Consider the following 24,197-nt stretch of genomic DNA (forward strand, 5'->3'; position numbering starts at 1 on the left):
TTTTATTTTTTTTTTTTTTTTTTTTTTTTTTGGTACCGGGCATCAAACTTGGGTCCTTGCGCTTGCAAGGCAGACAGCGGAACCACTGAGGTAAATCCCCAGAACTAATAATATATTATCTTAACTGAAGAGTAAACTTTCGTTTTTAGGTTACCTGATGAAAAAATAAACATCAATACTAAGCTAAAAGTTTTTTTAACCTACACATTAGAAATCCCTATTAATCTAAATTATGAAGAATGAAGTAGCATTTGGTACAAATAGATCATATAGCATTGATGAAAATGGGCAATCTTATTTAAAGTATATATGAATTTCTATTATTAATTATACCAAATGGCTTTTTACCTAATATGTTTTTTAAAATATGTTTTTAACATTGTTCTGTGTTTGTATGTGTAGCATGCATTCTTGAACTTCTTTGAGAAATCTTTTAGTTGCTATATTACTATAGCATAATGAGTGGAAAAAATTAAGCACTTAAATGCCTGTTGAATAAACGAATACAAATTCTTTTTATTCTTTGTTTCTATGTTTCATAAAATTTAAATGATATCAGAAACAATGTTGATCATTCCAGCCATGCAGATTACAAGATTTCAAATCAAAATCTTGAGAAAATGAATTCTCTTTCAAACTGCAGAAGAGTAATGATTTTATGTTTGTGTAAAATATGAAAATGTGTACACACTGAATCAGGTTATTCTTTTTCAAACACAAATGAAAAATGCTTAAAAATTCCTAATGTTCCAATGTAAGTTGACATGAAGATGCACTAATTTTTAGCAATACCCAGACACGCTGGTGCAAGAGACTGATTTTGAAAGTTGAAAACCTCCAATATTTTAAAAAGATTTTTACCAGTCAAAACACCTCAAAAGATAAAAGATGTTTAATATGACAAGAAATTGTCTAATTCACATATTAAACTGTTCTATATCGGGAGATTTCACAATCCAGGAGCCATAGCCATGTTGCTTTAAGTAGGATTTCAATAATGTTTTAGCTTCTTGATAGGAGGCAGACATACACTAGAGAGGAAAAAAAAAAAATCAAATTATATCAAATCAGTAGAATTTGAACTCTGAATAGTAAGTAGCCTAATATTCTTTATTTAACCTTACATTTAAAAATTAATTTAAAATTTTTGGATTTCCTACTTTTTCAGAAAAGCTAAAAATTTCTTCCCAACATTCTAAAAGGCAATTTTGCTTATTTAACATTTTTTTTTGGTACTGGGGATTGAATGCAGGACCTTGCACTTGCAAGGCAGGGGGCAGCACGTGGCAGCTCCACTGAGATAAATCCCTGGCTTATTTAACATTTTTTTTTTTTTTTTGTATTTTGAGACAGGATCTCATTATGGAGTTGAGACTGACCTGGAACTCACTATGTAGCCCAGGCTGGCCTCGAATTCACATTGATCCTCCTGCCTCAGCCTCCCTAGTGCTGGGATTACAGGCATGTGCCACCACGCCTGGCTTACTTAACATTTTTAACCAGAAGAGCAAACATATATTCATTACCCCCAAAAATATGAAAAATAAAAAAATAAAAAGAGCCTATAATTCCAAAACCTAGGTAGCCATCTTTAACATTTTTGTGTTTTTTATTTTTATAAATTATATTTTCATAAATTAACATATAGATTCATAAATTAACATACAGCTTCTTAAGGTAGCTTTAACAATACATAATTAACATACCATAAAATTCACCCACTCTAAGTCTATAGTTTGATGTTTTAGTAAATTTATTGAAATATGCAGTTATCATGCAGTCTCACTGTAAAACAAATTCATTACTTCTCACAAGTTCCATTACCACCTGCAGTCAATCTGTTTTCATGTCCTTGGACCTAGCCCCTGGCAACTATAAATCTACTTTCTCTCTCTAGAGTTGTGTTTTCTTCCAGAAGTTTCACATAAACTGATTAATACAATATGCACTCTTGTGTCAGGCTTCTTTCAGTTAGTATACAAAGTATGAGAGACAATATGATGACTATTTAAACAAAAATAACGTTTATTACAGTAAAAGACACACTGTCCTTAAGCTTTGAACACACATGCCATTGTTCTTGGTACATTCTGAAGCAATTCAGGAAGCCTTCTTCCAGGTCTTTTCATGGGGGCTCAATGTTCTGAATTGATTCATAATGCTTATGTCAATTTCTGTTGAATAAAATATCACAGTGTATCCTCATCCACTTCATCCACCAGATCTGGCACACCACACAACTTCTAGCTCTTCCTTCTCCAAAGTCAAAATAACCATGAAAAGTAAAGCTTTTGAACCTATTTAGGACATTGGGGAAGCCACAACAGTGCAACTAAAGACAGTTATGAAAGAGCAATTTCAGAGCTACTTCAGAAAGTGGCAAGAACATTGAAATAAATGTATTTTGCAGAGAGCAGGTTTCTGAGGAGAGTTAATGGTAATGTATCTTTTACTGCAGTAATCTTATAAAAAATCTCCATGAATGTTTTCCAACTTACTCATGTTGTTTTATGGATCAGTGGTTTGTTCCCTTTTAATGCTGATTAATATTTCATTTTATAGGCATATATCACAGCTTGTTCACAGATTTACCAGGTTATGAACACATGAATTGTTTCCAGTTTTTGACTTATGATAATGATTCCATAAACATTCATATATGAGTCTGTGTGTGAACGGAAGTTTTGCTTTTCCACAAATCCCGGTGTTATTGCTAAATCACATGCTATCTCTATGTTTACCTTTGTAAGTAAACACATCAAATTGTTTCTCACTGAAAATGCAAAAGAGATCCAGTTTCTTTACAACCTCAATAATACCTGGTACGGTTAGTTCTTAGAGTTTCAGTGGGTATAGTGCCATCTCTCTGTGGTTTAATTTCTCATCTTCTTAAAGACTAGTTAAGAATGAGTATCTTTAACGTGTTTATTGGTCACTTGGATATATTCTTTGCCTCTTCTAAAAATCTGTTTGCTGGTCCTATTACTGAGATTTTAAGAGTCTACATATTCTGGATCCAAGTCCTTTGTCAGATATGTGATTTACAAGTATCTTTTCTCAGTCTGTAGTCTGTATTTTCATTTTGTTAATGATGACTTTTGAAAAGTAAGTTTTAAATTTTGGCACCAAATCGTCAAATTTCTTTCCTTTATGGATTATGCTTTTGATTTCACATCTAAGAAATCTTTCCTTTAAAATTTAAATATTTTATTTGGAAATTTTATTTTTATAGTTACCTCGAAGATCAATTTAAATTTAGTCTGTGGGTGTGACTGACACAAGGATCTAAGTTAGGTTTTTGGTTTTGTTGCTGTATTTACCCATGAATATAACTCTGATATGATGCAGGTCTGGTTTGAGCTTGTTCCCCAAATGCTTATGTACTGGAATCTTCCTTCTCAGAGTGGCAATGTTAAATAGTAGAATCTGTATGAAGTGGAGCCTATTGAGAAGGCTCCGCTTGCAGAAAGAGCTGATATCACTCTCTTGGAACTCTGGTTAGTTCTTAGGAGAAGGTTGTTATGAAAAAATAAAACTTGGCTACCTGTCTTGGCATTTGATTTTTGCCTCTGCCTTCTCTCTCAAATGCATTCTGCCTGGTGTGATAGAGCTAATGGTGACCTCATCAGCCAGCATTATGGTATTTTGAAATTGCAGCTTTCAAAATGTGAGCTAAGTAAATCTCTACAAAATATTGAGCGTTGGTTATTTCGTTACAATAAGAGAAAGTGGACTAATACAGCAGTTTTAGTACTATTTGTTGAGAAGGGTATTCTTTTTTCCATTATGTTGTCACCTTTGTAAAATCAAATGACCATGTGTTTGTGGCTATATTTCCATTCTGTTGACCTATATGTTTATCATTATATCATTACATTGTCTTACTGTTGCTTTATACAGGCATAGCTCATTTTATTGTGCTTTAATTTATTCTGCTTCCCAGATATGATATTTTTTAACAAATTAAAGGTCTGCGGTAATCCTGCATCGAGCAAGTATACTGACACATTTTTCCAACAGCATGTGCTCACTTCATGTCTTTGTACCATATTTCTTAATTCTTAACAATAGTTTAAACTTTTTCTTTGTATCTGTTAATAATGATTTATGCACTTTGATATTACTATTGCAATTGTTTTGAGACACTAAAACTATACAATAAAAGATAGTGAATTTAATTGATAAATACTGTGTGTTTTGACTGTTCCACTGTCTGCCTAGTCCCCATCTTTCTTCCTTTCCTTGGGCCTTCCTATTCTCTAAGACACAATGATATTGAAATCAGGCCAATACATAACCCTATGATTGCCTATAAGTCTTTAGGTGAAAGGAAGAGTCACACATCTCTCATTAAATCAATAGTTAGAAATAATTAAACTTAGTGAGGAAACCATGAAAAGCTCAGATAACAGTCGTATTGTATCCAAAAGAAAAGTACTTGCAGAACTCCAGTGAACACATAAACGAAAAAGAAAGCAAAACAGGCTTTCTACTAAAGTAGAGAATGTAGTATGGATGGAAAATCAAACTAGTCACACCATTTCATTTAAACAAGCTTAATCCTGAGCAAGGTCGTAACTCTATGAGAAGCCTTTTCTCTTGAGAGAGATGAGGAAGCTACAGCAGAAAAGCTTGAAACTAGAAGTTGGTTCACGAAATTTACTCTATAACACTGAACTGCAAGGTGGAGCACCAAGTACAGGCATAGAAGCTGCAATAAATTATCCAGAAAATCTAGCTGGGACAATTAGTCAATGTGACTACACTAACCAACAGATTGTCAACATGGATGAGATCGTCTTATACTGTAAGATGATGTCATCTAGAACTGTAAGTAGACAAAACTGTTACTGAATTCAAAGACAGGTTGACTTCTGTTAGAGTCTGAATGCAAACGTTTACGTTGAAGCCAATGCTCATGTATCAATCCGAAAATCCAATGGTCTTTAAGAATTATACTCAATATACTCTGCTAGTAATTTGTAACTAGGTCAACAAAGCGTGCATTACAGTACATCTGTTCACAACATGGTTTAATGCACATTTTAAGCCCCATTCAGATCTATGACTCATTACAAGATTTCTTTTAAAATATTACTGCTTACTGTCAATGCACTCAGTCACCCAAGAATTCTGATGGTGACTCAGGCCGCCCTGCCACCAGTGGACTGGTGAGGACTGGAGCTGTGTGAAGCAATTGGTGCAACCCCTCTCCCACCCAGGCCTCCCCACCACCAATAGAGCAGTGAAGCCAGCAACCCTCCCCCCACCCTGCCCCCCTGGCCCCTGGCCTCCTGGCTACACCTGTACCTCATCTACACTGGAGAGGCACAGGGGGTCTTAAAGGACATTGCTCTCTGAAATAGAGCAGAAGTGAAGAATAGTAAGAGGGCCTTACTTCTTCTAAGTCCCCATCCCAAAGGGTAAAGTTACTATATTGATCAGTTTATTCATTATAAACATATTTTGGGCTAGTCTTCAATTTTGTTTTATTTCACATGGTTAAAGGTGATAGATTAAAAACAACCACAAACTGTCATTTTCTAAGCTGTGCTTGATTCTACTGTTGTTGATTGTATCACCTGGGCTACTGTTGAGATTGATAACTGATAACTAATTGGTTATCTTTCCTGGTATAATGAAAACGAGATTGTCCCAGCGTCATGAGACTCGAAACCTAAAGACCATCTATATCTGGAAGACACCCCTGAGAAGGTATCATTCCTTAAGGGTTCTAAATACAAGCAACAAAGATACTTACAGTAAGTAATATTGAAGTATCAAACAAGGAATTAAACCAAGGACTATACTAACAGTAATAACAGAAATGAAAAGACATTTAAGCAAGACATAGTCTTTCAGCTTATCAAAGGCAAATTCTGGGGGAAACAAGACGGAAAAGTCTGATAATCAACCACTCTGACAATGTGAACTGATAGCAGAGGAAGTGATAAAACAGATAAATGAGGCTATGGGATAATACAAAACAGAAATAATTTCCCAGATAACTACAGAGGTGATTAGCAGAATAAAAGACATGATTATACATACAGACTGACCCAATTTGAAGAAAGAATATCAGATATAAAAGACAGGACAGTGATCAGTGACTATGCAAAGAGATCTCTTAAAAATAGTAAGGAAATATGAGAAATAAATACAACAGCTCCTAGATGACTCAAAGAAGAATATTATAAGGTTGATAGGAGTCCACGAAAAAGCACAAATGACATAAAAAATTCTTCACAGAATTAATGATAGAAAACTTCCCAAAAAGAGCAAAAGAATTTGATATACAGATAAGTGAGGCATATAGGATTCCAACTAATTATGATAAAAAAATCTAGACCTAGACATATAATAGTTAAGATCCCAGAAACCCAACGTAAGTACAAAATACTACAAGAAGTTAAGAGAAAAGAAACAAATCACATGCAAAGGAAAGCCAATCAGAATCACAGCAGACTTTTCAACACAAACCCACAAGTCAAGGAGAGCCTGAAGCGAAGTATTTCAAGTCCCAAAAGAAAACAACCTCCAACCTAGGCTGAGTTATCCTGCAAAACTATCTTTCAAAATTGATGGAGAAATAAGATACTTTCATGACAAACAACACCTAGGAAACTTCATGAATACCAAACCAGCAATCCAAACAATTTTTTAAAATATCCTAGAACAACGTAATGAAGGTCACAACTCCATATGGCCAACAGACCAAATTCAATAGACAAGAAAGAGAGAGGGAGAAAATTAAATAAGAGACAACAACATTAACATGACAATGATAAGTCAATATATATCAGTTATAACCATCAATGTCAAAGGTGTCAATTTACTAATCAAAAGAAACAGACTAGCAGAATGGGTCAAGAAGCAAGATCCGACAACATGCTGTAAACAAGAAACATCTAGTTCAAAAAGAAACTCATAGGCTGAAAGTAAAAGGATGGAAAACAGTTCTTGACGTGAAAGGAACCTGGAAAAAAACAGAGGAAGTTATCTTATTTGCAGACAAAATAAATTTCAAACCAAAACTAATTAAAAGAGACAAAGGTCACTACATCCTCATAAAGGGAACAATCCAACAAGAAGAGATGACAATCATAAATATATATGCACCAAACTAATGCCCCCAATTATATAAAAAATATTAAGGGACATGAAAAACCAAATAAGCACAATTATAATAGTAGTTGGGGACCTCAATACCCCACTGTCACAAATAGGTAGGTCAACTAGACAAAAAATAAACAATGAAACTAGAACTCAATCAAACTCTTGAACAAGTGACCTTAACAGATGTTTAATAAGTGACCTTAACACAGAGTTCCAACCCACAAAATCAGAATACAAATTCTTTTCAGCTGCACATGGGTTGTTCTTCAAAACAGACCATATACTTGCTCACAGAACGTGTTTAAGTAAGTGCAAAGGAATTGAATTTGTCCCATGTATATTATCATATTATCAGACCACAGTGCAATGAAACTGGAGATCAGTAGCAAAAGAAACTGTAAGAATTTCATGAACACATGGAAAATGAACAACAAACTTTTGAAAAACCAATGGGTCACAGAGGAAATTAAAGAAGTCAGAAAGTTCCTACAACTAAATGACAATGACAATACAACATATCAGAATGTATAGGACACATGAAAGCAGTCTTACAAAGGAAATTCATAGCACTGAATACGCATATTAGGAAAACAGAGAGAGCACAATTACACAACTGAATGCTGAACCTTAAGCATCTAGACAAAGAAGAGCATGATAAACCCAAAGCTCATACAAGGGAGGAAATTATAAAGACCAGGGCAGAAATCAATGCAGTGCAGACTAAAAGAACAAAACAAAAAAATGAATGAAGTCAAGAGTTAGTTCTTCGAAAAAATAAACAAAATTGACAAACCCTTAGACAACCTTATCAAAAAAAGGCAAAGAAAGGTCCCAAATTCAAACAACTAGAGTGAAATTACAACGGACCCAGCAGAAATCCAGAGGATCATCCTACTTTGAGAACCTATAAGTCAATAAGATGGAAAATACAAAAGAAATGGATGGATTTCTAGATAAATGTGAATTACCAAAGTAAGAAAATATAAAAATTCTAAACACCAAATTACGATCAGTGAAATTGAAAACATAATTAAAAATTTTACCAACAAAGAAAAGCCCAGGTCCTGATGGCTTCACTGGTGAATTGTACAAGACCCTTAGAGAAGAACTAGTGCCACTACTCTTTAAACTTTTCAATGAAATTGAAAGGGAAGCAATACTTCCAAATTCATTCCTGGAAGCAAGTTCTACTTTAATTCTAAAACCAGGGAAAAACCCAACCAAAAAGAACTACAGACTGGGCTGGGGATTTAGCTCAGCGGTTCGGTGGCCTGCCTTGCAAACGCAAGGACTTGAGTTCAATCACTGGTAACAAAAAAAAAAAAAAAAAAAAAAGAAAAAAAACAAGAGTAACATGAACATAGATGCAAAAATCCTCAATAAGATACTGGCAAACAGAATACAGAGGATCATCAAGAAGATCATACACCCTGACCAAGTTGAATTTATCCCAGGGATGCAAGGATGGTGCAACATACATAAATCATAATACACTACATTAACAGAGTCAAGGAAAAAAACCATTTGATCATCTCAATAGATGCAGAAAAAATATTCAACAAAATTCAACACCCATTCATGATAAAAAGCCTGCAGAAAATTGGAATAGATGGTCTTCATCTTGATAAAGCCTATCTATGAAAAACCAACAGCCAACACTGACTAAATGGTCAAAAACTGAAACCCTTCACAATAAAATCAGTATCAAGACAAGGATCTCCACTGTCACTGCTCCTGTTGTATATAGTTTTGGAAACATTAGTCACAACAATTAGACAAGAGAAAGAAATAAAAGGAATAAAGATAGGAAAGGAAGAAGTTAAACTGTCACTATTTGCTGATGACATAATAGTCCACATAGAAGACCCAAAAAAACTTCACCAAAGACTTCTAGACTTAATTGACAGATTCAGTAAAATAGCTGGAAACAAAGTCAACACTCAAAAATCAATAGCCTTCTTATAAACAAATAACAGACTTTCTAAGAGTGAAATTAGGGAAATAATCCCTTTCATAATAGCATCCAAAAAATGAATATCTAGAAATCAATCTAACAAAGAAATCAAAAAATCTATACATTGGGAACTACAACACACTGAAAAAAGAAATTGAAGAGGATATAAGAAAATGGAAAGATATCCCTTGTTCCTGGTTATGAAGAATCAATATAGTGAAAATGGCCATACTTCCAAAACTGCTATACAGATTCAATGCAATCCCTATTAAAATCCCAACAATGTATTTCACAGAACTAGAGAGAACAATCCAAAAATTCATTTGGAATTAGAAGAGACCTAGAATAGCAGAAGTCATCCTAGGCAACAGAGACATGACAGGGGGTATCATAATCCCCAATTTGAAACTATACTACAAAGCTGCTATGATAAAACAGCATGGTACTGGCAAAGAAACAGACCCAAGGATCAGTGGAATAGATTAGAAGACACAGAAACAACTCCAGACATACTCAGATACCTCATCCTTCACAAAGGAGCCAACCATCCTCACTGGAGGAAAGATAGTCTCTTTAATAAATGGGGTAGAAAAAACTGGATTTCAACTTTCAACTTGCCAAAGATTAAAATTGGACCCCTATCTTTCACCATGCACTAAACTACAATCCAAGTGGATGAAAGATATCAATGTCCAAACAGAAACACTAAACTTGCAGGAAGGTAAATTAGGTAGAACTCTTGAAGATATTGGCATAGGAAAATATTTTATGAACAAATCCTCAATAGTATGAAAAGTATGGGAACTAGCACAAAGAAAGAACAACTTCAATGGAATCAAAAGTTTCTGCACTGCCAACAAAATCACCAGCAGAGCTAAGAGACAACCCACAATGTGGGGAAAATTTTTCACCAGCCATTCCTCAGACAAAGGTCTACTATTTAGAATATACAAAGAATTTTTAAAAAGTCAGACCCCCCTCAAATATAAACACTGAAACAATGTCTTTGTAAACAGGAAAGGGTGGAGTGGGTGAAGGGAGGGCTGAGGAATGGGGAAAAATAAGAACCAAGATAAGTCATGTAAAGGTACAAGATCCCAATGATGAATGTAACTGTATTATATACCTAAAATGTACTAATAAACAAAAATAGAATTGTGATGGTGATACAATATTAATTTTGCTGTTATGTCTGCCTACATAATATCTATTCTTCAGCCCATGGGAAAAAGAGTAATTTGAACTTTTAAGTCTTTCTGATTATGACACAGTTAAGAGGCTTCCATAGATGGGGATTCCTGATGGACCTGGGAAAAGTACATTTAAAACCTTCTGAAAAGGATTTAGAATTCTTTATGTCATTAAGAATGTTTATGATTCATGAGAGGAGGTCATAAAACAACATTAAAAGGAGTTTCACATATGCAAAACAATAAATGTAATATACCACATTAACAGAACCGAGGACAAAAACCGTATCATTATCTCCATAGATAGAGGAAAAGCATTTGACAAAGTTCAACACCCATTCATGATAAAAATCCTATACATAATGGAATAATCTTTATCACATCTGATAAAAGACATTTATGACAAACCAACAGCTAACAGTGTACAACGTGGTAAAAAACTGAAAGCTTTCACTCTAAAATCAGGAACAAGACAAGGATATCTACTATCACCACTCCTATTCAATATAGTTCAAAAATGTTAGCTGGAGTAATTATATAAGAGAGAGAAATGAAAAGAATAAGGATAGGAAAGGAAGAAATTAAATTATCATTATTTCAGATGACACGGTACTCTATAAAAAAGACACCAAAAACTCCTAGATTTAATAATCAAATTCAGTAGTGTCAATACTCAGGATACAAAGTTGATACTCAAAAATGAATAGAATTCTGATATATTGACAATAAATTCACAGTGAAAGAGAAAAAAAAATCTTCCAAAGTTTCCACTTGAAACATGTATTATATTTGTAATAAAACACAAATACTTTAAAAACAGAAAAGGCTATCTTCACTATGTATTAAATCAGGTCCAAATTAAATGCTGGAATTAAACTTTTAAACAATTTTAAGATAGGAAAATTAACTTACATGGCTATTGTTTTAGGATATTTAATATTCTATGCTTTATACAACGTCATCCACATTAAAAAAAAACAACTTATCATCATCTTGTTTCTCCATGTATGACAAAAACTTATGGATAACACTGTCAGAGTAAGTATACTAGAGTAAGTATACTATTTTAAGCAGCAACACTTATTTATATATTCAATTTCTGGCATATTCATTTAAAAATTAATTGAACTATTACATGGTAATATCTTATATTCAGGAACTATTCCATAAACTTTTTGTGTGTGTGGGGAGGGGGGTGTACCGGGGATCGAACTCTGGTCCTTGCACTTGCAAGGCAGGCCATCGAACTTCTGAGCTAAATCCACGGCCCTCCATAAACTTTTGCTATGTAAAATCAACATAAATTACCACAACACTGTCTTTATTTTCATTTCTATGATCAACTTTGTTCTTTAAGGATCTTACCTTAGCTGCATGATATGTACTCGCTTTAAATAAATCGTCTCTTTTTGCCTCCTTGGCAATCAGATTAAATCTACTTAACATTGAAGCCTTACAGAGCCGACTTGCCATTGACACACCACTTTTAAATGGGGAACTAAAGCAGAAAAGAAGGAAACTTTCATCAACCATTATTCAATGATTTATATTGTCAACTGTAAGGATTAAAATCAAAGACTAAAATATTTATGCATCTCAATTACGTACAAGTACTGAAACTTGTTATATAAAAATCATTCTAAACATTTACTTTCTGAAACTAATTTATCCTAAACTAAATTAGTTTGTTATTATAGTAATACATCAAAAACTAATATATAAGACTGACAGTTGGTACATTTATTTTCAAAGCAAAATTACTCTACAATGATATTAATGGAAATACTTTCTAGGATGATAAAAATGTAATATACTTTGATAAGGGTGATGGTTACATGGGTATATACATAAATGAATTTCTCATGCAATGGTACAGTGCTTTCTCTGCAACCAAGTTTTAATTTAACACAAAAGTAACATGCATATTTACTTCACAACCCTCCACATAAATGTACATAGAGATGTACACACAGATGTATATTTCCATATAGATGTATATGTAATTTGTGACGTGTAGATGTATATTTACATATAGATGTATATATGTAATTTGTGTCTCCAATAAAAGTGAGTCCATACATCATACTTTTTTTTTTCCTATTTTTGCTGCATCATTTCATTAGTTTTGAGAGATTGTAAAAACTTCCAAATCCTCCATGCTTCCTAGCTTCAGGGCTATTTACAATGGAACATTCAGATCTACTCGTAAATAAGTATGGTTGACTTTTTGTTCTCAGTACTGGGGATTGAACCTTTTCACTGAATTTCATCCCCAGTCCTATTAAAATTTTTCTTGAGAGAGGGTCTTGCTAAGTAGTTAAGTTGCCTAACCTCGGCTCAAACTTGTGATCCTTCTGCCTTAGTTCCCAGGTACTGGGATTACAGGTGTAGACCACTGGACCTGGCTCCCTTTCCTTGACTTCTACTTCATTTATTCTTTTATTATGTTTACTTTACTTTCATTGTTTATTAATATAAAATTTAAGGCTGACCTTCCCACTTGCTTTAACTGTGTATGCTAAAAGTTCGACGGGTAACATTTTCAACATCTTTGTTTTCTGAATATTCTATAATTTAAGTTTGTTTTTCTCTTTTGAGGTATTAGTCAGAGAACTTTTTTCTTCAGTGAAAACAGCTTCTACTGCTCTGACTGCTTATAGCTTCATCTCATCATAATCAGAGAATATTTCTTACATTACTCCTTTTTGGATTCCTTCTGTGACCCAACTTATGGTCAATTTTTGCCAGTTTCTGTCAATTCTTGAAAAGCTGTGTTTTATATTTTTATCATACAGTTCAGAATAAATTAATCAAATATATATTTCAAATGGCTAAATCCTTTCCTGTTTTGTTTACTTGAACTACCAATAACTAAAAGAGTGGATTACTCTCTTGCCAGTAGTTTCTATTTCCCCTTATCATCTTTAATTTCTGCTTTATAAATGGGGATAGTATGTAACTTACTGCATTTGTTTTCATACCTATTCTGTCTTCTTCTTATGAGTTATACCCTTTATACTACTGAAGTGTTCTTCTTTCCTTATTGTAATCCTCTCCAGGCTGAATTACACCTTGTCTAATATTTAGATTACATCTCCTGTTGTTTTGTTTGTATTCACTTAGCAAATATTTAGTAATAAAATATTAGTTATTTCACATTTACTAATTTTATCTTTGTTATACCATTATTTTATGTCTTTAGCAAACAGCTTTTAAACATCTTTCATAGGAAATATATTTTGTATATGTGTTGTTGAGTCTGATATGTGATCAAATAGTATAATCATCCTAGTTGAAATAATTCTTATTATGCTTGGCAGGGTTCACTAAGCAGCAGCTGTATGTTGCCTTAATTTAATCCTGTCCTTTGAGAAAGCAATTTTAAAGCATTTAACTTTTAACATTATTCATTACTTCATTATAAATGTATGTTCACACCAAAAGAAAGGTTTTAGTTTTTAAATAATTTGTTGTAGAAATATTAGAAACATGTCTAGAAGGGACAGAGCATTGTGTTAGAAACAAGGCTTTTGGATACAAAATGTCCAGATCAGAATCAAAGCTACGTCCTTTACTATTTGAGTGATCTTAGGCAATATATCTATCTAGTCTACCTTGAGCCTTAATTTACCTGTAAAAGGAAAAAAAAACACCCATTGTACAGGTTTATTCCATAAGAAAGCAGTAAAACATCGTATAATACTTGTATTAAGTAGTTCTTACATTTAACATTATATAGTCTTTGGGAAGACATATAAAAAAAAATGTAGATTCCCAAGTCCAAATTCCTAGAGATTCAGTTTCAGTAGAAGAAATTGAATTTTTAGAATATATTATATAATTTAATGCTTCTGGTGACGCCTGGAAAAAACAATGGTTCTGGAGCCAGGTTCTATGTGTTTGAACACTGGTTTTACCACTGACTATATAACTTCAGTAAGCCATGTAACTTCTCCAGGCCTGTTTTCTCATCAGAAAAAGAAAAGTTAGTGTGTATGATGCCTGCAATATAAGTTCCAAATCAATTAAGAATACATCTTGTTTAAAATTCAATAGCATCCGAATAATAAAAATTGTGATAAAAATGTCTCCTTTTTTTGCTCAATATATAATTTTAAAACAAATTAGTAATTCTAACCTTTCAGTGATTTCCCCATTTAGGCCATCCACAATCTCCAAATAATGGTCCCATTGTGCCCAGTTCATACTCAGAGATTTATATTCCAAATTCATTTGAAATGGGTATGCAGAGGGCACCAAGGTAATATGAGGCCTGTTGACTAAGTAAAACATTGGAAGTCTTGACGTGAGTGCATCATCAACACGTTGCTTTATCGCAATCTCTAAGCCTCTAGTATCACTGCAATTCCCATCACCTAGAGAAAACAAAATAATCACTCAGAAACTCAATTATTAAAAGATAATACTAGAAATAAAAATTAGAAACATCCAAATCCCATTTCTTTATCCTTTATTCAACCATCTCTTTTCTTCTTGTAATCTCTTAGCTGCTACTTCCATATTCACAAAAACAAGGACTAGGTAATGACACAATGTTCATTTTAAAAAGATTCCAGAAAATAATGGGTGACTTTAGTAAGTAAAAGCAAAGGGTCAGTGTTGGCCCTGAAAGAAACTGGTACTTTTTACAGGGCTCTACCAGACAGAACTGGCTCATTCTGTCTGATTTTCTGATGACCACATGAAATCTGAAGACAGCATGTAAAAATATGACTGGGAAACAATTGGTGAACGCGAGTTATTTCCTCATATCTACTGGCCACAAATTCTAAGTGTTGCTATATCACAGTGTTCTGATTTCACAACAAAAAGCAATTCTAAGTATGACCATTACTGGTTAAAATTGCGCCCAATACCAAAAGCTTTGAATTCTTAGTTGCAATTGTTGTAAGAAGAGATCTCAAAAAAATACAATGTCACTAATATAAAAAGTGTACTGCATAGAACTTAAAGTAGAAGTCAGGGAGTACTCTCTTCTATTAAAAAAAAAATTTAAAGCAGATCTCTTTCTTCCTAAGAAGGCCAGAAATTCTTATTCTTGCAACAGCATGTGTGGGTACACGTCTACACTTATTTATTTATTCATAAATATATACATGTGTGTTTGTATATATATATTTTACAGATAAAGTTTTGTTTCTCCATCAATTGAATAGTTAAGATGGTTATCAGAGTTTACACTCATTATGACTGTCTAAGCATTAGAATATCATCCTAAAAGTAGATGAGTTGCTTCTGACACTCTTTGTAAGCATTCTTTTGTTCCCAATAAATAAAAACTGACAAGTGCAGGCTTGAAGGCTAGTTATATTAAAAATATACTTGGACACAGTAAAATAATTGGAAAAAAAAGATCAGAGGAATAGTTATTTTATCTCCCATGAACAGAACAGTAGGATTCAAAAAATGCAATCATTTTATACTGAAAAACAGCAGTTAAGCCTAAGAAATACTAAGAAAATATTGTAAAAGTCAAGCTCTTCATAAGATTCTTTAAACATCAAATTGTTTCATTTAGATGTTTTAATGTGAAATATAAAAGCTATCTTATTAGAAAAAATCAAGTCTATTCATATTGAAAATGTTACTTTTTTTCTACTATGCATAAATGCTTTAATGCTTTGCTATATCTGAAGTATGATTTTGATTATATCTTGAGGCTAAATCTTGTCCCTGGAGAAATACATCTCTAAACTTATATAATTGGGAAATTTGATTTGATTTATTCAAAATGATTTGAAATCACCGGGCATGGTGGCGCATGCCTGTAATCCCAGCTCTTGGGAGGCTGAGGCAGGAGAATCACTGTGAGTTCGAGACCAGCCTGGGCTACATAGTCAGTTCTAGGTCAGCCTCAACTACATAGTGAGACCCGGTCTCAAAAAATCTAAAAAAAAAAAAAATGATTTGAAATGACCTTAAACTGAAAAGTTAAACCTAATCAAAGACTATAGGATACCTAAAAGCAGTTTATAGAGGAAAGATAAATAACAGTATAAAATTTTGACTGGATTTGACTTCAAGCTCTGCCAATAAATGGAATGACTCTGGGCAAGTATATTACGAGTATTCTGAACCTTATATTATGGTTCTGAAAGAAAAGGACAAAAATTGAATAACAGAATCTCTAAGATTATCATTTGATTCATAAAAGTTCATGAACTGTATTTAAAATAGACACATGCACTATGAAAAAATTAGCATTTAGCATTCTTTTTCTTCCCAGGGATAGAACTCAGGACCTTGTGCTTATGAGGCAGGTGCAGTGCCACTGAGCTAAACCCGTGGCCCATATTTAGTATTCTTTATACCACAATTATACTTTCAAAGCAGTACAGAAAAGGACTTCTGGATGGAAATACCTGTCTTTGTACAAAAGCATTATGTATTGAGAGAAACTGATATTTTTAAATGTACCTTAAAAAGCTTGAAAACAAATATAAATCCAGCAATTTCCAATATTCATGTAAAGCAACAATTTTTGAAGATTATTCTTGATCACTTTCTATTCAAGTAAGTTCCTTTTTGACATAAATCTAGATCTCATGTTATATTTTATTACTATTATTATTTTTTTTGCAGTTCTAGGGATTGAATACAGGGCTATTAGTTATTTCTTTCACTGCTGAGACAAAATACTTGACACCCAAAGTTAAGAGATGAAAGGTTTATGTGGTTCACAATCTGTAGAGGTTTGAATCCATAATTAGCTGACTCTAAGGCAGTGTGGCATGGCAGACAGGCACCATAGAGGAGAAACAGTTCACAGAGGGCAGAAGGCAGCAAAGCAAACAAGCAAAGAACAAGACAAACCTCTTTCTGTCCATTATATTATATCCAGGCTGCTGGGATTAAGGTGATATCAAACCAATCAGTGGACCGATTCTATAATCACCCACCCTTAATCTTAGCACTGTTAATTCTAGCATAGTACTGTGAATCAATCACACGCTATTTTCAGCCACCTCTGAAACAGCCCCACCTACGACTGCATGGTGCTTTGGGGAAACATCTAAACACAAGCCATAACAAGGGCCTAACACATGGTAGCCAAGTGCTCTACATGGAGCTACATCTCCAGCTCCCTTATTTTAAATTATAAAAGGAAAAAGGTGACCTCTATTAAAATGATTAATTAACGTTTTAAGAATATGTACATCATAAAATCTACTTCTGCAAACTTTTCAAAAAGTAAAGTTTACAATATAATACATGGACTGGGAATGTAGCTCAGTGCTGGAGGATTTGCCTACCGTGGAAGAGGGCTTGGGTTTATTCTCTATCCTCATTAAAAATGAAATAAAGTATAATACCTTTTTATTAATAAATATTCTATTATATTAATACAGGTTTTGAAGAATCAAAATAAAGAATTGGAAAAACTTTTTAAGACTTAAAAGAAAAGGGGACAAGTTTGTTGTCTTCAAAGAATTAGATTTAATCTGTATTATCACTACAGAATTTGGAGCTATTTAACTAGTGGAACTCATCAGCTGTCTTTTTTGTGTTATATTTATGTATTTTTTATTGATATTGTTTGAAGTACATGTTTACATGCCTTGTGTGGAGTTGGTACATGACATTAGTAGATGCATTCATATTAGGCCCAGATGGTCTTTTATTCAGAATGGCATTAGAAGTTTACATATTTAGGTAAGACGTTATATCACATAACTGCTAAAGTTCAATAAACTCTAAAGATTATTTTAGCTGCCCAAATAATACTCTTAGTGTACAGACATTTTAAATAAGAATTGCTCAATGTATGATACAACCTGGTGATGTTCTTTTGAAAATGTGTATTCCTGGGCCTCATAAGTCCTGTTCTCTAAATGGAGATCATAAGATGTGCAGAAATCTATATTTTTCACATTCAAACACAATGAAATGGACTTAGGTAATACCAGACAGATTACCAATAATCAGTAATAAATGTGTTCTACAAAGATGCCAAGAACGAAACAAAAGCAATTTTTCAAAAGCCAAACTACTTTTATTGCTACTTGGTGATCTATGTTGCTAGTGCAAAAAAACAATTAAAATGACCAGATTTAATTTGTAAGCTCCAGTTTTAAAGAAAGTACTATACTGTAGAGTCACATCATACAGATGACAAATTATAAAATGTCTTTTTTCACAGATATTAAACTCTTGAAAACACAGACATAAGCAAGGACTTCCTGAATTTAGAAACCCAGTAACACTACATAATTAAAAAGTATCAACAAACAAGATTATATCAAATTTAAAAGCTTCTGGCCAACCAAAGAAATGATCAATAAAGTGAAGAGATGACCTAGAAAGAAAATTGGAAAAAAATTTGCCAGTGACTCCTCAGACAGAGATATAACATCTAAATTATATAAAGAACTCCAAAAAAAGTCCCAATCAAAATGGGCAAACTGAGCTAGGCATGGTGGCACACACCTGTAATCCCAGCACTCAGGAGGCTGAGGCAGGAGGATTGTTTTGAGTATGAGACCAGCCTGGGCTACATAGTGAGTTCCAGGTCAGTTTCAACTACATAGTGAGACCTTGTCTCAAAAAACAAAAAACAAAAAAACAACAATTTTACGTATAGATCTCAGAAAGTTCAGATTTCTAGGTGTCAAAATTCACCCAGAATAACAGTTTGAAACTGACCACACACACACACATACACACACACACAATCCACAGGAGCAATTTAAAAACATGGTGAATGTTCAACTTAAAAATTATTCTAATAATAGACACATTGTCAAGAATGATTGTGAGGGGGCTATATTTTGAGGATCATTAATAGCAATGCCTTTTATTATAATACATTTTGTTTTGTTTTGTTTTGAGACAGGTTCTCATTATGTAGTTCAGACTGCCCCAGAACTCATTATGTAGCCCAGGCTGATCTTGAACTCATAGCAATCCTCCTGCCTCCTGAGTGCTGGGATTACAGGCATGTGCCACCACGCCCGGCCCTTATACATTTTTTTCTTTTTATTGAGTTTATTGGTACAATCTAGGTATACAATACAGTTACATTCATTATTGGGATCCTGTACCTTTACATAATAGGTCTTGATTCTCATTTTCCCCCTTGTCCCTGCCCTCCCTTCACCCCCTCCTCCCCTCCCCATTTACACTCACTTTATTTCCATTTTTTCAGTTTCTCATATTTTTTTCCTCTCCCTTATTACCTTTCCCCCACCCTTCCCACTTTCCCCACACCTTTAGCCCTTTGCTTTCTATTTCACATTATTAATTATCTCATTAGGATCCTGTGTACTATTACAGTTTTTCACACCAGAGAAACTCTTTGGTATTTCAGTTAAAGAAATCTCTGTATGAACATTAAAAATAGGGAATCCTAAAATAAAATTAAAAGAGAAAAGGCAATGATGTAAGATTGAAATAACCCTTAATTCTGAAGATGAAAATGGTCCCTTAACATATTTAAATTGCTTCTTGCTCTTGTATTATCTTATTCTTTTTTTCATTATTTAGAGAATACTTTATTAGTTTCTGTAATCAAACCCACATAGATATGACCTTACATATTTAGTACAGTGCATTACGCCTGTATAAATGGAAAAAAAAATAACATTTTTAGACCAATATGGCTGTCCATTTCTGTACAATGCCAGCTCAACACAGTAAATTGGGATAACTTTTTCCAAAGCTGAAAGCACTGTTTATATATATATATAATTTATTTATTTATATAAAAAGACTAATAATAGCAGTATGTTATGCATCAATAGCAGCAACAGCTTTTCCAGGTTCTGCAGTCATCTGAACAAAATTATAGACATTCAGCACATTCCATTAAAAAAAACAAAGAAAAGAATAATATCCAGAAAACAGCAAAGTTCTGTTGCTGTTGTAGTATCTGGCACCATTTTTTTTTTTTTAGCATCTTAATCATCATGGAGAAGGTGAAAAAGTAAAAAGAGTCAACAAAAGGCCAATAACATGTCAATAATAAGTCAGTACATACCAGTTATAACCAGCAATGTCAATGGCCTCAACTCACCAATCAAGAGAAACAGACTGGCAAAAAGGAATAAGAAGCAAAATCCAACAATATGTTGTATACAAGAAACACACCTAGTGCAAAAAGAAGCCCATAGACTGAAAGTGAAAGGATAGAAAACAATTCTCCATGTGACAGGAGCCCAGAAAAAAAAGGGGGGGGGTAGCAATCTTATTTGCAGACAAATCAAATTTCAAACCAAAACTGATTCTAGTATTACTGATGTAGGACAGTACTGTGTCATAGCTCTGTGAATGTCAAATATCTTGTACCTGCTTTATGATACATAGTAGTGACCGTGCTTTATCAGAGCTATAGTTAATGATATTACCTTATACATTTTTAATTTAAACATTCACCACCATATTTTATGCTTGCCCCTCATTGGTCAAACTTTTACTGAAATTTCCTTCAAATAAAAATATTATGGTGATTTTAACTCTTTTGGGAAGATAGGAGAGGTATGGCTGGGTCAATTGAAATTTCTATTTTTAATGTTTTGAAGAATCTCCATATTGGTTTCCATAGTGGTTGTACTAATTTATGTTCCCATCAAAATCATAGCTGAGGTGCCAGGGATTTAGCTCAGTGGCACTGTCCCTGCCTCACAAGCACAAGGTCCTGAGTTCAATCCCTGGTAACTCCCTCCCACCCAAAAAAAAACCCCAAAACAAACAAAAACAAACAAAGAAAAATGTAGATGAGTTTCTTTTTCCCCACAACCTCACTAGCATTTATTATTGTTTTTAGTCCTCAATAATAGCCATTCTTATTGCAGAAATATAGAATCTCAGTGTTGTTTTGGTTTGCATTCCTCTGATGGCAAAAGATGCTGGATATTTTTTCATATATTTAGTGGCCACTCACAAGTTTTCTTTTGATAAATGTCTACTCACTTCTGTTGCTCATTTTTATTGGGTCTTTTTTGGGAAAGAAGGGATCTCGGGAAAGGGAGAGGCGAAAGCAGGGAGTGTGGGGCTGGGAGAAGTTGGTCATTATATATGTAACAATTCTGTCAGATAAATGTAATGATTATGTATCACAAACATATACCACTAATAAAAAACTACAGTGTGGGGGAAAAAAAAAACAAATGGGCAGACTGAAATGATCGGACACTTCTCAGAAGAAGTAGAAGTGAACAATAAGTACATGAAAAAAATGTTCAGCATCTAAGACAATTTGAGAATCACAAATCAAAGCAACAGTGAGATTCCATCATACTACAGTCACTATGGATACTATCAAGAATGCAAAAAAAAAAGGACAAATGCTGGTGAGGATGTGGGGAAAAAGGAACCTTTCTACATTGTAGAACTACTACAACTACAATGGAACTCTGTATACAGTACTAAAAAAAATACAAAACAAAACACTGAAAGTGGAAACTGTATTTGACCCAGCTATCACCCCCAAACGAGTTGGGGTATCACCCCAAAAGAGTTAAAGGTATCATGTTACAGTGATACATTCTCTTGTTTATAGCAGCAAACCTCACCCTTGCTAAATCATGGAAATAGTCTATATGACCATCAACAAATGAATGAGTACAGAAAATATAGTATATATACACAACGGAATACTAACTATTCAGCCACACAGGATAAATTTGAATCATCTGTAGGAAAATGGATGGATTTTGAGACAATAACATCAAGTTAAATAAATCAGACAGAAAAGGTTAAATATTGAGTGGTTTCTCTAATATAAGACACATAAAATATAAATAATTTAAGGAGCAAAATAAAAGAGAGATGGTAGGAAAAAGGGAAGTAGATTCTGTGGAGATGGGAACAGGGTCTGGGGAGGAGAGAGAGGCAAGGGTGTGGAAAAGGTGTAATAATTTTCCAGACACTATATGTATAGGTGCCAACTCTCCAAGATGAATGTAATTATGTTTTGCAAACATATACTCATAAAAAATTAAAAGAAACTATAGATGGAGTTATATCATACAAATGACAAACTGTAAAATGTCTTTTCACAAAGGCTAAGAAAGTCTGGCTTATCAAAGCTATGATTTTAGAGAAAGCACAGACATCTATTAGATATAGATGTTTATTAAGAACAAAAAGCCTTTAAAGAGTGAGAAAAGTTTAAAGTATCTTAAGACGATCTGAATTGGCTAGAAGAAAACATGGTAAACAAGAACCTTGGTAACCAAATGAAGCCTTTTTAAAAATGAGTCAAACAGCATTCCTTCATTAATAATAGCATTGGAAAAAGCAGAGAAGGAGACAGTCACTTTTGAGGATGTGTTATAAAATATTTAGAAAGACACAATAACTGAAAATAAAAAATAATACAGAAGGGCTGTCCAGGAAAGAGCTACACAGGTGCATAAGCAGCAGCCAGAGACTGGCCCCATACCATCAGTAAGTACACACAGCTCTCTACAAGCAGTGGTATGGACCAGAGTGGAGCATCTGAGGGCAGATCACAGCCAGGGCCCCACGTGAACAACAGTGGCTTTGGCACATAAGCCCAAACCAAAGGGCTATCCAGAAAAATGTTGCACGGGCACAAAAGCGTCAGCCAGAGGCTTGCCCTGATATCATCAGTAAGTGCAAGGAGACCCTAGCCAGAAGTCTGCTCAGACACTAGGGTCTGGGGTACATAGCCCCCAGGCAACAGCTAGATGGGGGGGATAGGCCTTAGCCAGAGGCACATCTAGATACCACCACAAGTATGCACAGGACCCAGCCAGAAGCCCGCCCAGACAAGAAGTCAGCTAGGGGATCCAGAAGGCAACCATTCTGAACCCATGAATTGGTACACTGGTGAGAGCAGAGAAAATGCCACTCTGTGGTTTGCTGAGAAATGAAGACTACTGGGTGAGCAAAAAGCTGTCTCAACAAAGGCACAGCAGGCTACATCTGTTGAAATGAGAAGACACATAAATAAGTCTCAAAACTAGACTTCCAGATTATCTAAGGCAACCCAAAGGGAAATGAGATGAAACAATTTGATACTCAACCACCTGGACTCCCTTAACTGGAAACAAAAGAAGATCTGGAAAAAATAAAATTAGAAATGATTTCTCAGATAACAACAAAGATTGGGCCAATAGTGCCAGACATGATTAATAAATCTAGAGTAGACACAGATTTAAAAAAAATAGAAGAACTGAGGAACATGATGGAATCCCAACACCAGAAACAAATGGAATCCATAAAACAGATATAAAAAGATTTCCCAATTAAAAACTCCATTGAAAGTTTATGCAGCAGAATGAGTGAGTATGAGGACAGAATTTAAGATATAGAAGATAGAATTGAAATTAGTGACCAGAAAAAAAATTCTTAAAAATAGTAAGGGACCATGAGAAATCAATCTGGCAGCTGCTAGATGATGCTAAGAAGAACAGCAAAAGATTGATCAGTGTCAATGCAGAAACAGGAGCGCAAGCAGATGACATAAAAATATTGTTCACAGAAGTAATGGCAGAAAACTTCCCAAGTAGGGGAAAAGAACTTGACATACAGGTAAGTGAAGCATACAGGACTCCGACTAGCTGGGATCAAAAAAAAAAAAAAACCTATACATAGGTATATAATAATGAAGATTCCAGAAACCCAAGAGAAGAACAAAATTCTATAAGCAGTTAGAGAAAAGAAACAAACCACATACAAAGGAAAGCTAATCAGAATTACAGTATACTTTTCAGCAAAGACCCTCAAGGCAAAGAGCTTGGAGTGACATATTTCAACACCTAAGAAAAAACAACCTCCAACCCAGATTGATATACCCTGCAAAACCATCTTTCAAAATTGATGGAGAAATAAGATACTTTCATGACAAAGAGCACCTTAAGAACTTCATGAATACCAAACCAGCACTCCAAAAGTTTTTAAACAATATTCAAGGAAAAGATAATGAGGATCACAACCTCAGGAAGCCCAGA

The 24,197-nt window shown here is 34.0% G+C and overlaps 1 protein-coding gene across 1 annotated transcript in view; it reads right to left on the reverse strand.

Annotated features, from left to right (window-relative positions):
* Positions 1-902: 902 nt before the first annotated feature.
* Positions 903-24,197, reverse strand: part of Adad1 (adenosine deaminase domain containing 1) — a 47,354-nt gene continuing 24,059 nt past the window's right edge. Inside the window, exons 10-12 of the mRNA XM_010611133.2 lie at positions 14,399-14,636; positions 11,626-11,758; positions 903-1,031 (exon numbers count right to left, since the gene is read on the reverse strand). Of these exons, the coding sequence (XP_010609435.1) occupies positions 918-1,031; positions 11,626-11,758; positions 14,399-14,636 (485 nt within the window). The 3' untranslated portion in view covers positions 903-917. The remainder of the gene's footprint in view (positions 1,032-11,625; positions 11,759-14,398; positions 14,637-24,197) is intronic.

Source organism: Fukomys damarensis, unplaced genomic scaffold, assembly GCF_012274545.1.
Source record: "Fukomys damarensis isolate Sample0158 unplaced genomic scaffold, DMR_v1.0_HiC HiC_scaffold_38, whole genome shotgun sequence".
In the NCBI taxonomy this organism is placed as follows: Eukaryota; Metazoa; Chordata; class Mammalia; order Rodentia; family Bathyergidae; genus Fukomys; species Fukomys damarensis.